Here is a 14,737-nt window from a genome sequence, read left to right as displayed (position 1 = left end):
GTTTAGGATTTCTCGACAATTTGCACACCACTTACTAAGTTGAAAACCCCCTTGGGCTAAAACGGTTTTTAATTGATTCGCAATTTCTTTAAGCTCGGCGGAGGAATTGGCTCCAAATAATACGTCGTCGAAATAGAAACAGTTCATTATTGCGTTGTATGCCAAGGGATGAGATTTTTCATTTTCTATGCCTAATTGCTGAAGGCATCTTATTGCTAGGACGACGAGGTTAACCCGTAGGTTACCGTTTTTAAGCGGTATGTTTGAATCGGCATGTCAGGGGATTCCCTCCATATTTTTTTTTATTTTGAAATTTCCAGGTAACGATCTCTTTGTCCAAAAATCTTGAAGTTTCAATTTTTTCACCTGTGCCATCAAAAAAGTCAACCCAATAAAACAATACATGTCATTATTATCAATATTTTTCCATTTCCTTTGATGGTTTGCAACAGCTTCCTGACACACAGACTGCTCATGAAATAAATTGCTCACAATTTCTGTGATCAAATCTGAAGAAAAAAATAATTCAAAACATTGTAAATCTGAAACATCTTCAACAACTATTTTGCATACAGATCGAGTGTCGTCAAAATCATGTAGTTTTGGTTTATAATTCATATTTTCAGTCCAAACAAATCGTGTTTCACCACGTTTAGCTCTTTTATTTTGGGGCAATTAAATTAAGAAAATATACGTTAACAAAATTAGTCTAATTTTCCTTACCTCTTACTGTTGCAGTTTACAAGAACATCATCTGCAGAATCTGCTTCAAACTCTTCAATAACATTTTCATTGCCCCCATATTCGAGTACACTCTCAGAATAACTGCCACTTTCAGGATCAAATTGAAAATCTTCATCATCCTCATCACTTTGGTACACCAGTATTTCGAGTTCTTTATCACTCAGTAGTGATGCGACTTTGGTCCGAAAAACATCGAATCGATAAATCGATAAAGTTTGATTAGACCATTAATCGATTCAATTAATCACAAATCAAAATAATCGATTCGATTAAATCGTTTTGTGGAAAATGTTAAAAAAAGTTCCAACATTGTCATAAACTTTAATTGGAGTAAAAAAATAAAAAATTTGTGAACATTTTAAATGAAAATAAACTTAATACAATAAAATACAAAATCAATAATATTCAGTCGTAAACATAAAAATTAAATTTATCTCTTAAAACAAAAATATAATTGTAAATTATTCAAACCAGTACTTATCTTCAATACTGCTCAGGAATATTAAGTTTGACAAATGTGGTCCTGTTAGTCTAGACCGTTTGTCTGCTAAGATCTCTCCCGCTCTACTAAACAGTCTCTCACATGGTACGGATGTACCAACAACTGACAAATACTTGGTTGCAATTTTATACAATTCAGGAAACGCTATCTTTAACTGCTTAAAATACTGAATTGGATCATCATTTCGAGCAATAATCGATTGGTCTAAGTACTGCTTCAATTCTGTTGGCAAACCATTTCCACTATTTACATCTGAAATTCGAGATTCTTTACTAACAACCAAATTTTCATGAATATTCCATATATCATTACTATTATCAGAAACTGGTTTAAAAAATCCTTCAGAGTCTACCTCCCTTGTTTTTGTTGGAAACATTTTTGATATAATATTTAATGTATTTGATAACGATCGTGCGCTTTCAAAATGTATTTTCTTAAACCGAGGGTCAATAACAGTTGCTACTGCTAATATTTCATTTCTCTCAATAAAAGATTCCTCAGAGTAGAAACGTTTCTGTACTTCATTACCCAAATTTGTGATGAGCTCTTTCCCAAACTCAGTAGAACCATCCAAACGATTTAAGGACAATTTTAAACAATGTGCCAGAGGAATTATTTTGCTTGCTGTTACATATTTTTCACCTGAAATTTCTGTAGTAAGTAATTGAAATGGCTTTAAAATTAAAACAACTTCTTTTAAAATTTCAATTTCATCATGATTAACCATAGTTGGATTTTTGTAATTAAATAGCACTGAACTTATGTAAGTTGCCAACAATAAAAATCTCTGCAACATTAGGTACGTTGAATTCCAACGAGTTTCACACTGCTGGATTAGCTTCAACGTTTTATTATTTGGCGCCCCATTTTGGATTTGTTGAGACTTCAATTCCTCAGTTGCCTTGGTGCTATGTTTAAAAAAGGCAACAATCTCTTTAACCTTATTGATAATATCACTTAGATGAGTTGTAAGTTTTAAGGCGTTTGTAACTACTAAGTTCAGTGTATGAGCGAAGCAGGGAAGATGTTTTTTTTTTTCCAAAACAAAGGTATGCCCCCTTCACAACATTGCTTCCATTGTCCGTTACAATAGCCGTTACTTTTTCCTTGTCAATATTCCACTGCACACATAAATCATTTAATTTTTCACATATATATTCACTGGTGTGACTTTTTTCTAACATAATCACACCAATATTCACAGACTTTAATTCACCCATGTTAAAAAAGTGTACGGTGATTCCCATAAAACTTCGAATGTTGAAAGAATCAGTCCATATATCCGTTGTTATTGTGAAATTTAAAACATTCTTAAAATCTTCTTTAATTTGAGAGCTAATAACTTCATACCGTTCATCCATCATATTCGTGAAAGTTTTTCGGCATGGTAGTTTGTACAGTGGAAGTGTAGTTTGTAAAAACTTCTTAAACCCTTTATTTTCTACAGTTTTCAGTGGCATGTTATCTACAGCCAGCATATACAAAATGGCATTTGTAATCTTACTGGCATTTCTACCACCTTCTAAAATTTAAATAAATTTTGTAATATAAATTGCTCAATTATTGAACAAACCTGTATATGAAGATACTTCTTCAAACACTTCAGTAACTTTTTTCTGTTTTCCTTTGATATGTGAAAATGATGAGCTATCCAAGATGCTTAAAGTTGTTGCTTCTGATAAATTCGATATATTATCACAACTTCTTTCAATTGTCCTGCTACCACTGCACCCAGGTTCGGATTGAATAATAGGGGATGTGGGCTTCTCGAAACATTGTCTTTTTTTACATGGCTCCTCTTGCTCTGATTTTGATTCTACATTCATTATCGATTTCTGATTCAAAGGGATCATAGGATGCTTCCTTTTCATGTGGCTGAGCAAATTAGTAGTATTACTATGATTTTTAACTATTTTGAGACAAAATCTACATCTTGAGGATATTGCATCGATTTTTGTAAAATATCGTTTAATAGATTTGGACGTTGGCATCGACATCCTAATATCTAAAATATTGAAAAAATATAAAATCGTGGTTTACCTAAACTCTACGAACAAAAAATCTGGCAAGATTAATACACGGATTAATAATTTTACTTACAAAAAAGGGGGATTTTACCACTTCCGCCAAATCTTCAATCTAGGCATTTCAGTATTTCACATGCACATACGATAGGTAACCATAGCAACAGCAAAACCAAAGAACCACACACAGAACAACATTCAATGCACAGCACGGTAACCAGTACCACGCAAATGTGGCTAAAGTCACTAGATTTTTCTAAACGGGTATTGATTTTTTTAGCCGATTCTCGTAAAAAATAATCGATTTAAATATTAATCGAAGTTTAAAATATCTACAGAAAATCGATTCTTTAGTATGAGATACAATCGATTATTCAAGAATCGAATCGATTTTTCACATCACTATCACTCAGGGATTTCAGCTTGGCACTCATTTTTGAAGTCGATTGAGGTTATGAACAAGTAAAGTTGATATTGCGCATTCAATAAATATTGACGCAAACGGGCGAAATTTTTTGCGCGTTTTGGCGGATCCCGATGCGAAAGGGTTAAGGTTAAACACATCGATGTCGGTAATACTTTGGTGTAAAGTAGAGACGAAAATACTTTCTACGACGCCATGCCATGCCATGTTTAGTTAATTAATTACCTTCGAATGTGAAGCAAAGATCAGCAAATCCACATTGCACTAAAATTTCACCAACACTAACATCCATTGTAATTTGCAGTAATTAATGTAAGAATGTTACTATATTTTCACATTCAGTATTTTAAAGTGGCGCACGTGTTAACGCCAAACAAGTTTCTATAGGACAAGCCAATCAAATTAGCAAACGAGGTGTTGGATGTAAAGGCTTTGAAAACACCTTTTTTCGCGGCGATTTTACAATTCCAAAAAAAATAATATTTAAACTTGGATCGAAGCTGACAAACGCATCAAAAGGTCACCTACCTTGTTTTGTTCAGCCTCCTGGGTTGAGGGTTTGTAGACCGCATGCACAAAGGAACCACGTGTCTAAGTTTCGCGACAACAATTCGCGATTGACGTCACACAAGATGGTAACTGCGTTCACTTAACGCCCACCTTAGCGATGTTACCTCTCTGAGGGTTTCTCGATAACTCTCTTCGATGACAGCGCCAACCCCAAGTACCGGGCCCTTTTGCTCTAAAGTCACTATCTAGGGACTTTATTTTGCTCGGTACTATGGCGCCTCTAGTGGAAAGTGACCAAAATACACTTGTCAGCAATCCGCGGGAAAACAGACAAACTCAAAACAAAATATTAACAAACTTCGAACTGGAACATTCCGCCCACCAAAAGAAAATTAAATATTTTTTTTTTTAACGTAGGTTCCAGCACAATATACGATTAATTGACAATCTAAAAACTAATGACTAAAACTAAATACAATATGAATGCAAACTATTGACGAGGAAGCGGGCACAGCTTCACTCGAGGACGTGTGATCATGCCGCAAGTGGTACGTACTTGTGCAACTCGCACTATACCGTCTTTTCCCGGGTGCAGCACGACAATTCGGCCAAGTTGCCATTGCAACGGGGCCACCGAATCACCCTTGATTACGACCAGCGCACCTACCGACGGTAGGTTACTCGACGAGTTCCACCTATTACGTCGCTGCAATGTATGGAGATAACCCTGTTGCCACCTATGCCAGAAATCCTGGTGCGACCGTTGCACGAGTTGCCATCTATTTAGCCGATTTAACCGCATTGCCTCCAACGGTTCATCGGGAACGGCCACTAACGGTCCTATGGTTAAAAAATGTCCGGGTGTGAGAACCGACAAATCTTCGGGGTTATCCGCGGAGACGGGGCATAGGGGTCGCGAATTCAATATGGCTTCAATTTGCGCCAATACCGCACTAAATTCTTCGGAGGTTAGAAGTTGCTCCCCTACAATGCGCTTAAGATGGGATTTGAAGGATTTAACGCCCGCCTCCCATAATCCTCCCATATGGGGGGCCGACGGGGGGTTAAAATGCCATTTAATGGCACAGTTACCGGCCGCTGCTTGCAATAACAAATACTGTAATGTCCGGAATCCGACATGTAAATGTTTCCGATGAGCGGCCTCTATGATTAGTTCGGTTCGACTGTGCGAGCGCGGCAATAACAAGGGGTGCTTAGTTTCATAGGGGAGTTCCGTTTGGTGCAATCTTCCGGTGACGCGAATCAAACCGTCGTCTAGGAAGGGGGTCCATTCGTGGAATGGTTTTGAACACGTGCCATTCTTTTGCAATGAACGAATTTCATTGGCAAACACTTTATTTTGTTACATTCGCACAAGTATTAACAACGAACGATGCAATTCCCTTCTGTGTAATTCAAGTTCCGTACCGGTACCAACTTCTAGGTCTACTTGTAGAGGCCACTCAGTACCTGTCAACCACATGGGATCCGCCCACCATAGCGGATGTGTGACACGCTCCTGTAAGAGTAACCCCCTCGAGGCGCAGTCGGCTTGGTTATCAGGGCCGCTTCCATGATTCCATGCCGATGGTTCCAATATACCTTGTATGGGCGCGATTTGATTTGCAACAAAAGTGGTCCAATGACCGGGCCGCGACTTAATTCCCGTTAGCGTTACTCTTAAATCGGGCCACGCACACACCCTGTGTGTGTTCAACACACCCTTGAGGGTTTCCCGGGCGAATGACAATAAATCGTCCGCAAAGAGGCGCGACTCCAGGACGAGAAAACGGCGCACTGCTGACTTGGAGGACCGACCTAATAAGGACGGCGTCTTGTCGGCGAAAGGTCTACCTTGGATGTCACGTGAGATCGCCGACGTGACTTTTTCCTCACACCAAGCGTCTTGCGGGGCCGCCATACTGCGTTGTGAGCCCTGCTCAGGCTGCCAAAAGCGTTTTAATGCCGCGTCTAACGAGTTATCTATGGACCAGTGGCGTGCCGTGACTTTACTGATAAGGCAGCAGCAAAATAAAATTGTAAATGTGTTGTAATAATTTTTTTTAAATATCTAAATTCTGCGAATAACGACATAATAAAAAAATATATAAAACGGATAAAACAATGTTTTATTTAAAGGTTAATTCAATTCGTCTGTTTTGTTTACAAAAGTTTTGTAAAACCTTATCATAAAAACTGACACTGCTTTTCAGAAATTTTAAATAATCTTGTTCAATTGATAAAACTGCCAGTGACGACAGTCGATCTTGACCCATTGTGTTTCTCGCATAAGTTTTTATTCGCTTAAGTGTTAAAAAAGTACGTTCTACGGAAGCAGTACTATATGGTAGATCAATTATTAAACAACATAATTTGTACACTTCAGGCATTGCTTCCGAAAGTTCGTTGTCTTGCAGGTAAGAAAAAATTTCTAGCAATTATTTATCTTTAAAATCAGAGGTACTATATAAAACAGTTAATTCGTTTATAAGTCTAACAAAGTCAAATAAATCGGAATAATGTACTCTCAGGGAAGTAATTAATGATTCAGGAAACTGTTTTTTAAAATCATTAAATTTCTTAGAGTTCAATAACTCAATAAAATCTAAGAATTTTAATTTTTCAAAACGAGTTGTTATTTGGCCAACTATAGTATCTATGATTTCATAAACAATTTTTCTAACCATGAATTTTCTTCTTTGGTTTTTCGGTTCTTTTTTGGTTCACCGACTAATGCCACCACCTTTTCAAATATTTGTGTAAATTCTCCTCTAAAATTAGAGATTTGTAGTTTTGTTTCTTCTATTTTATTAATGCAGTACTTTATTTCGTAGCACTTCTTTTGCAAAACATTGTAGAGATGATCTGTATGGGCAAATATGTGATGAAAAATATGTAGTAGAAATACTGTTTTAAAATCCTTCAGAAAATTTAAGAATCCAGTACTTGAAACTATTGCGTCTTTGTCCCAGTTTTGGGGATTTTCTTGCACTAAAATAAAAAATTCTACAAGATGTTGTCGGTGATTGTACACTGTATTAATCAATCGTGAATTGTAGTTCCATCTGGTTGGCGCCACTCCTGGTAATTTTTTATTAACAATATTTTCTAATGCATTTGTCCGTTTTGTCGAATGCGAAAAAAATTAAGCCATTCCACTAACTGTAGAAAAAAATATTTTACACTGTTTGATGTGGTTAAGGGATTGAGCAAGGACCAAGTTCAATACATGAGCGCAACAGTGTATAAAAAATGCTCTTGGGCATTTTTCTCTAACTTTTGCCTGAACTCCATTAAGTTCTCCCGCCATGACTGCAGCACCGTCATATGTTTGTGCAACAATTTTTTTTTCACACGATAAATTTTCGATAACTGCAATAACATGTGCAGCTATGGAATTTGCAGATCTATCGCCACTGACATCAGTAAATCCCAAAAATCTCTCGTTTAAAACACCAGACTTCGATACATATCGTATTACAGTTGACAACTGTGAATGATTTGAAACATCAGAAGTTTCGTCAATAAGAATTGATACAAACAAACTATCTGATATTTCCTTCTTAATTGAATCTAAAACCACCACAGAAATCGATTCGATCAAGTCGTTCTGAATGTGATTTGAAGTACCAGAAAATACCGAAGCATCTTTTAAATGAGACGCCAACTTTTCGTCGTACTCTGCTAATAAATTTAAAAGTTCTATATAGTTCCCTCTATTGGTGCTAGCTTTTCGTTCATCATGGCCTCTAAATGCCAATTCTTGCATCGCTAAATAACATACAACGTCGATTAATCTTTTCATAACTTCTCTGTTATTTTGAACTTTTTTGTTGTGTTCCAATATATTCAGTTTCCTTTGTTCATCCAGCGCAACATCGATTCTTGTAGACCGGTCAAACATTTTGAAAGCTACATTTGAAAAAATATGCGTTTGACTTTTTTCATGTTTAGCAGCTGCATTGAAAAAGTTGTTTAAATTGTTGTACCCAGTAGTGCGCCATACAGTTTTATCATTGCTAAAAAGTAAGCAAGGCCAGCAAAACATTTTGTTCATGGTAACACACGCACAAAGCCATTTATGATTGTCGTAGTAGGATTTTTGGAAATGTCTCACTGAGGTTTTTTGCTTTACTTTTATTTCACATGTTAATTTGGAAGATAAATCAGGCATCGGACGGTCGACTTTTTTTATTTCTGTTTTTTCTAAGTGGGAAAAACGAGAGAACGGATTTTTTAATAAAACTTCTATAATGCAGCCCTCAGCGTCATCACATGTTAAATTTTTCCATTGACGAATATTGATTTGTACCGCTTGAGCAGGATTTGTCATGTTTGTTTCCATGCTATAGTAAAATTAAAAATATAGTACCTCCATTCTTAAATGGAAAAAGACAAAACTCACCTTGTTTTAGAAAAATATTCAATAACGACTTAAAAATTAACGAATTTTCCACGTAAACGAGACAGCAAAACACAGAACAACAGCAAACACTACAAACAACGGAGTGAGTGATCACCCGAATGCAAAATCGAACGCTACCGAGTTAAAACGGTCATTATCAGCATCCAAGAGTAGTTTTAAAGCAGAAATTTTGCTGCTTTTATTTCCCTCTTTGTCGGATACATGAATCATGTAGGTGTTCCCAGTTCAGCGCGTTGCTCGTTCCGTGTCGTCTCAGCTCGTAGGTACTAGAAATGAATCAACAGCGCACGGCCGCAGAGACTAGGGATGTTCGGTTCTACAAAATAAACCGGTTTTCAGTTAACCGATTTATTTTTGAACAGGTTAATTGCCAACAGTTTAACCGAACCTGCAATAACCGGTTTGCAGGTTAACCGATTGTTCCCAATTCAATGTGAAAGTAAAAAAAAGGTGAATAGGTAATAATATTGATATATAAATCGTTGCAACTCAAAAATGTATTTCATGTTTAACAAAAAAACATTAGTCTGGATTATATAAACAAAAAATGAATTCCAAATTAGATGTTCCAGTAAATACTATCCAAAGAATTAAGAAATACTAACTCATTGATGTGCTGTGGTGTCAAACGACTTCTTTTATCAGAACAAACATTATTAAGTGTAGATACCAGGCGTTCTGCTGGAACTGAAGCTCCCAAGACAGTGAGGTATTTCATGGCAATTTTGTACGTTCCTGGAAATGCATTCTTATTTTCTTTCCAATACTGTATTGGATGTCGAGTTCTTGGTTGAATCGGTTGATTCAAATATAATTTTAACTCTGCGGGTAATCCATCACAACCATCTGAATCAGGTAAGTGCCTTGAGGCTATCTCATCATGGATATTCCAAATGCATCCATCTACATCATCTATAATATTTGGATGTACTGGTGGAGTGAGCGATCCTTGATTCTGATGTTCTTTTTTAACTTCGTTTTTTATTATTGTAATGGCATTGGCAACATTTCTTGCTGATGAAAAATGAAGACGCTTAAATCTGGGATCTACAATTGTGGCTATTGACAAAAGAATATTTGTTTCTAAAGGATCAAGTTTTTTTTCTATTTGTGCCTCAAGTTCTTTTTTTAAGTTTTTAGCAAAGGGATTACTGACGTTGATTCTATGTAAGGAGGTTTTAATACAGTTGGTCATGGGTATCACCAAGCTTCCTGAGACATATTTTTCGCCTGATATATTTTTAGTTGCATCCTCAAATGGCCCAAGTAACTTCAAACACTCATCAATAATTGCCAGCTCATTAGCAGTCAACATTGGTGGAGCTTTTTGGTGTTCAGACGACAGTAAAATTTTACCAACATGACCCGATAGGTATTTAAACCTTTGTAAGCAATAAAACGTGGAGTTCCATCTAGTGGGAACCTCTTGTATTAAATACAGATATGTTCCATCCTTTTTTCCTTCATTTTTCTGTTCATATCTTAACTGATCTTGTGCAACATTACTGTGCTTAAAATAAGCAACAATTGTCTTTACTTTTTCAATTATGGTGACAACATCTGGACAACTTCCTAATGCCTTTGTTATCACTAAGTTTATATTGTGCGCAAAACAACTGACATGGAAATGATTAGAAGTCTGTGACATAATTTTCTTTACAGCAGCAACAATATTTGCACCGTTATCAGTCGTAATTGAAACAATGTTTTCTTTTAAAATTTTCCAGTTATTCAACATAGTGTGCAAATCATTGCTTATATTGTCTGCTGTATGGTGCTGTGTCAGATTACTCACACCAAGTGCAATAGTAACCATTTCATTATTTTCTTCATCTATCAATTAAAATCTTTAAATGAAAAAAGAAACAAAATAATTCATCTTACTGATAAAATGGGCAGTTAAAACTATAAAACTTCTTGTCGCATTGATCACTGTTGCAATGTCTGTTGTTAAGGCAAGATGGTGAGCTTGTTGCAATTTTTTGCTAACAAATATTTGCAGGCTGTTGTACTTCTGTTCAACATATTTTGTAATCTAAAAATAATAGATTTTTGCCGATTTAAATTGTTAGAGCCAATGGACTTACTGTACTCCTACTTGGAACATGATATAACGGCACTGCTACTTTTAAAAGCCTTTTGAGACCTTCTTTTTCAGTACATTGCAATGGATAATTGTCTTTGCATATCATGAAGATTAAAGCTTGGGTTAACATTGCTTCTTTTGACCCTCCAGCTGAAACATTAAGTGTATATCAAATAGAGCTTCACAATTTCCATGCATAGGATTAATTTTTTTATGAAGGTATGATATTTACATTCATAACATCTTTGTGCATTAAAAATCTGGTGAATACTAGGTTGAGAGAGATGCGAGCTGTTACTACCATTATAGTTTATGTTGCTTGTACTGCTTGCAGTAATGGTACTGGCACTCCCGATACTATGAACTTCTATTAAATTCTCTTCAAAACTGTCATCACTGTCCTATGATAGAAAATATATTCAAATAACTATAGAAATTTTCCCATATGATGAAATCTAAGAATTAATTCTTCACCTCATGCTGAGAGTCTAGGGCTTCATTTTCAATCTCCTTCGCTGCATCTCCTCCTTCTGCATTGCTATGAGACGTTGAAGGCGTTGAGTTTGTCAAATCAAAGTCGATCCTTGGTTTCTTGTTCACTCTGGCTTCATCTGCGACATGTTTTTTGAAATTAATAGCATTGACTTTTGGGTGTTTTCGAATAAGGTGATTATTTAGGTTTGTGGTCCCACCACCAGTTTTGTAAATTCTTCCGCATAAATTACACTTACAGTTTTGATTATTACATCGGGTGAAAAACTCCCATACTTGGCTTTTTCTATGTTTTGGCATGTCGTCCTATAATGCAAACACTAGTTTACAGGAATATTTTTGATTTGCTGGAAAATGAATACTTTTGATTGTTTGTAGACTTTCTCTTATTCTCTTACTTTTATTAATCAGACTAGTATCCATGTACGCACTTGGAATTAGGTTAGGAAGTACAAAAGCGTTGCAACGCGCGGGAAAATAATAATCACAGACCACACTAGTCTGTGATAATAATGTCCACAGCACGAGAAAATTGTCACGAGCACCCTTTTTCCAATCCAATCAGCCAATCACCACTGGTCGTTGTTAGTTCTCTTTTTTTAATTATTGCTATCTTACTTGCCCCCCAAACGTATAACTTCCAAGCTTACCAACACTGGGTAGGTACAATAACCACCAACGTACCACGTACGCTTTTTGCCTGCATTATTTTGCTATAAAAAATAAAAAAACCTACAAGTAGGTTCTGACATACGGCATCCGGTTCATCAGGTTATAACTGAATAAAAAACCGGTTATAGTAGGTTCTTTCGCAGCAAAAAATCGGTTTAGTGGAAAACCGGTATTTTTTACGCATCCCTAGCAGAGACCAACGCTGCTTTCGCTGCTTGCGCGGTACACACAAGCAGACTCAAACGCTGCATTTTCAAGCCATTCGAGATTGAAATAAAAGTAGCTGACCGTTCGGTGAATTATAATATTTCCTTGGATTACGTTCAGGATGTAAAAAGGGTAATGTTTTTTTTGCAAAAATTTCTTGGGCAGCAGAGCTTACCTTGCTGCCCTCGACGGCTCGCCACTGCTATGGACGTACAAAAGGACCTGACCACGGTTTTCTGCTTATTACGTTTAATACCCCCGATCAGTACCCAAGCGAAAGCAGTATTTAACGCGGACGGTTCCTCGAAGCTACCTTTCTTGAAACCGGATGTGACGATTTGTCCGTAAACATCAGCACCTAACAAAACGTCTACCTGCTGTGGTGTACCGAATTCCGGGTCAGCCAATTCCAAATTGCGTAGGTGACGAAATTGTTTCAACTGATCTTGAGACACTACCATTGTGGGGACGTCACCGCAAATTTGAGGCACAACTACCATCTCGACCTTCAACGAGAAATTACGCACTAAATGCGACCTCACTTCGCATTTTAATACACCCGACGTACTGCTTGTCGACACACAGCAATCCGCGGGAAAACAAACAAACTCAAAACAAAATATTAACAAACTTCGAACCGGAACACGAGGCAAAAACTGAGAGGCACACAAGCGCAATGCGTTGTGGTTTTCGCGCCCGTTCCGTGATTTATTAATGATAAATAAATTTGGTTTTAGCTCTAGAACATTACTTTACTACTTACTAGTATTAAACTATAGTAACAATTATTAAATCATATTAACGTGCGCAGTACAGTGGCGGAACTAGCATGAAATTATAGGGTGGACCAAGGGTTGGGCCCTCAAAATCTTAATTAGGCACGCAATGTTATATGTATAACCGCATAGAAGTTAAAAAAGTGACTTACACCTAATGAAGTAATATTCGACGATTGTTGTGAGCAGCATCGAATTCCTTAACAATATCTTCGATGGTTAAAGATTTTGCCACGGCAGATTCGACGTTGATCACAGCAAGATGAATTTCATTGGTCATAGAATTACGCACACATGTTTTTAAACGTTTTAAAGTGAAAAAAGTACGTTCACATGCAGCACTGGATACTGGAATTGTAGCACTAATAACCGCTAGTTTGTAAGTTTCAATAAATGCAATTTTATGAATTTTTAACATGTCTAAAAGTTCCATTATTGTCGTGATTTTCACGTTTTTTTCATTTTCACACCTTGTCAACGTCGTTGGAAGTATCATAAGTTCTGATTTCAACAAATCCAAATTACTTTGATAAAAAGTGGCTAAAGGAGTTAAGGCGTCAAAATTTAAAAATAAAGTATTGCTAGGATGCAAAGCTGCAACAGCATCAATAATGGGTTTCGTCTGGCCAAAACGATTTTCGAGTTCAGAAATTATGAGATCGATAGCTGGGAAAAATATATAGATCCTAAAGTCATCTTTTGAATTTAATTGTATGTCTTGTATGGTTTGGTCAACAATCCTCTTCTCTCATTTTTTAAAAGTGTCAATTAATGGACACACAAGGCTATTAGCATGGCCAATGTCAGATGTCACTTGTTGGAGATAGTCGCTAACACCTTTACATAACGATAGAATTTTCGTATACATACAAATGTTGAAAACACACTCAAAATTTATTTGATGCAACAACCCCACAGCTTCAGATGATCTATCACTCTATTCATTAATCAAATTATGTAGTAAAATTAATACTCCCTCCGTTCCAAAATAAGTGTCCGATTTAGGATTTTTTATTTGTTCCAAAATAAGTGTCCACTTTTAAAAAATAATTACAAAGGGATATTTAACATGTATTTTTGCAAATAAAAAATATCGTAACATGAAAAATCATTAGAAAATTAATACTTATGACTAAAATTTAGCAGTTTTGTAACTTCTTATACACGACCAAGTTCTTGACGTGCTATTTGAATTGCCGGTTCGCAACAAACTACATTGCGTAACAATGTCCCCTGCGAACGGAGTTTGTTCTTACTCATGTGAGGGAGTTTATATTCGTTACCTCCTTTATGAAGCATGGTCAATTCCATACACTTCTGCAATGTAATGAAAACATTGTCTAGTTTCTCCACCCCACGGCCATATCATCAATATTAGTCCGGGATTCTTTATGTTGCAATGATTGAATTGCATTGAAAAAATCCAAGTCTAAAACATTGAAATCCGGGCTGTTTGGTGGCTGACAAATCATTTTTATATTCCATCCATTTTCAGGTCCGGCGCGAACAACTTCTTCATCATCGACACTGCAATGTGGCCTAGCATTGTCTTGTTGAATTTTGATCGGCATTGTTTTACTGCCACGAGGCCATTTTTCTTTTATGGCGGGAATTAGTTTTTCGGTAATTGTTCGAACATAAACTTCGCGAGTAACTTCGACGGGTTTCGTTACTAACGTTCCACGTTGACGATTTTTGGAGTTCCTTTTCCCTGGTTCTTGCACCACAAATGGCCAAATACCAATTTTTCCATTGAAGTCGGCTTTCCGATGAGGATCATACCAGGGTCGTGCAACCGCGGCAAGAAACATAACTTTGATCAAAAAGTTTTTACTTCTGCACGATCGAACTGGTATTTCCTCATCTGGAGCAAC

The 14,737-nt window shown here is 36.6% G+C and overlaps 2 protein-coding genes and 1 long non-coding RNA gene across 3 annotated transcripts in view; 1 reads left to right on the top strand and 2 right to left on the bottom strand.

The window, feature by feature from the left end:
* Positions 1 to 14,737, top strand: part of LOC135143376 (F-box only protein 28) — a 143,783-nt gene that overhangs the window by 101,415 nt on the left and 27,631 nt on the right. The gene's annotated exons all lie outside the window — the stretch shown is intronic.
* LOC135143330 (uncharacterized) lies at positions 2,515 to 3,642 on the bottom strand. The gene is made up of 3 exons (XR_010282754.1): positions 3,347 to 3,642; positions 2,820 to 3,251; positions 2,515 to 2,768 (listed from the first exon to the last, which is right to left on the bottom strand). It is a non-coding gene; the product is annotated as an uncharacterized LOC135143330 (long non-coding RNA).
* LOC135143408 (zinc finger BED domain-containing protein 4-like) lies at positions 9,190 to 11,617 on the bottom strand. The gene is made up of 6 exons (XM_064075273.1): positions 11,607 to 11,617; positions 11,191 to 11,555; positions 10,949 to 11,117; positions 10,718 to 10,866; positions 10,515 to 10,665; positions 9,190 to 10,463 (listed from the first exon to the last, which is right to left on the bottom strand). Exons 2-6 carry the CDS (start codon positions 11,506 to 11,508, stop codon positions 9,190 to 9,192), a joined length of 2,061 nt encoding a protein of 686 aa, XP_063931343.1. The 5' UTR covers positions 11,509 to 11,555; positions 11,607 to 11,617.

The sequence above is a fragment of the Zophobas morio genome, unplaced genomic scaffold (genome assembly GCF_036711695.1).
Source record: "Zophobas morio isolate AGI-343-1 ecotype UQ-CSIRO unplaced genomic scaffold, CSIRO_AGI_Zmor_V1 ptg000058l, whole genome shotgun sequence".
NCBI lineage: Eukaryota > Metazoa > Arthropoda > Insecta > Coleoptera > Tenebrionidae > Zophobas > Zophobas morio.
The sequence above is the reverse complement of the archived record's forward strand: the minus strand, read 5'-3'. Positions and strand labels throughout refer to the sequence as shown.

What these genes read in the sequence shown, in the direction of transcription:
- LOC135143408 (XM_064075273.1), bottom strand. Translation starts at nt 11,508, where the DNA reads ATGCCAAAACATAGAAAAAGCCAAGTATGGGAGTTTTTCACCCGATGT. An exon ending in ATGTTCCAAGTAGGAGTACA is followed by an intron (nt 10,666 to 10,717) that starts GTAAGTCCATTG and finishes TATTATTTTTAG; the next exon opens with ATTACAAAATATGTTGAACA. An exon ending in TTTAACTGCCCATTTTATCA is followed by an intron (nt 10,464 to 10,514) that starts GTAAGATGAATT and finishes TTTAATTGATAG; the next exon opens with ATGAAGAAAATAATGAAATG.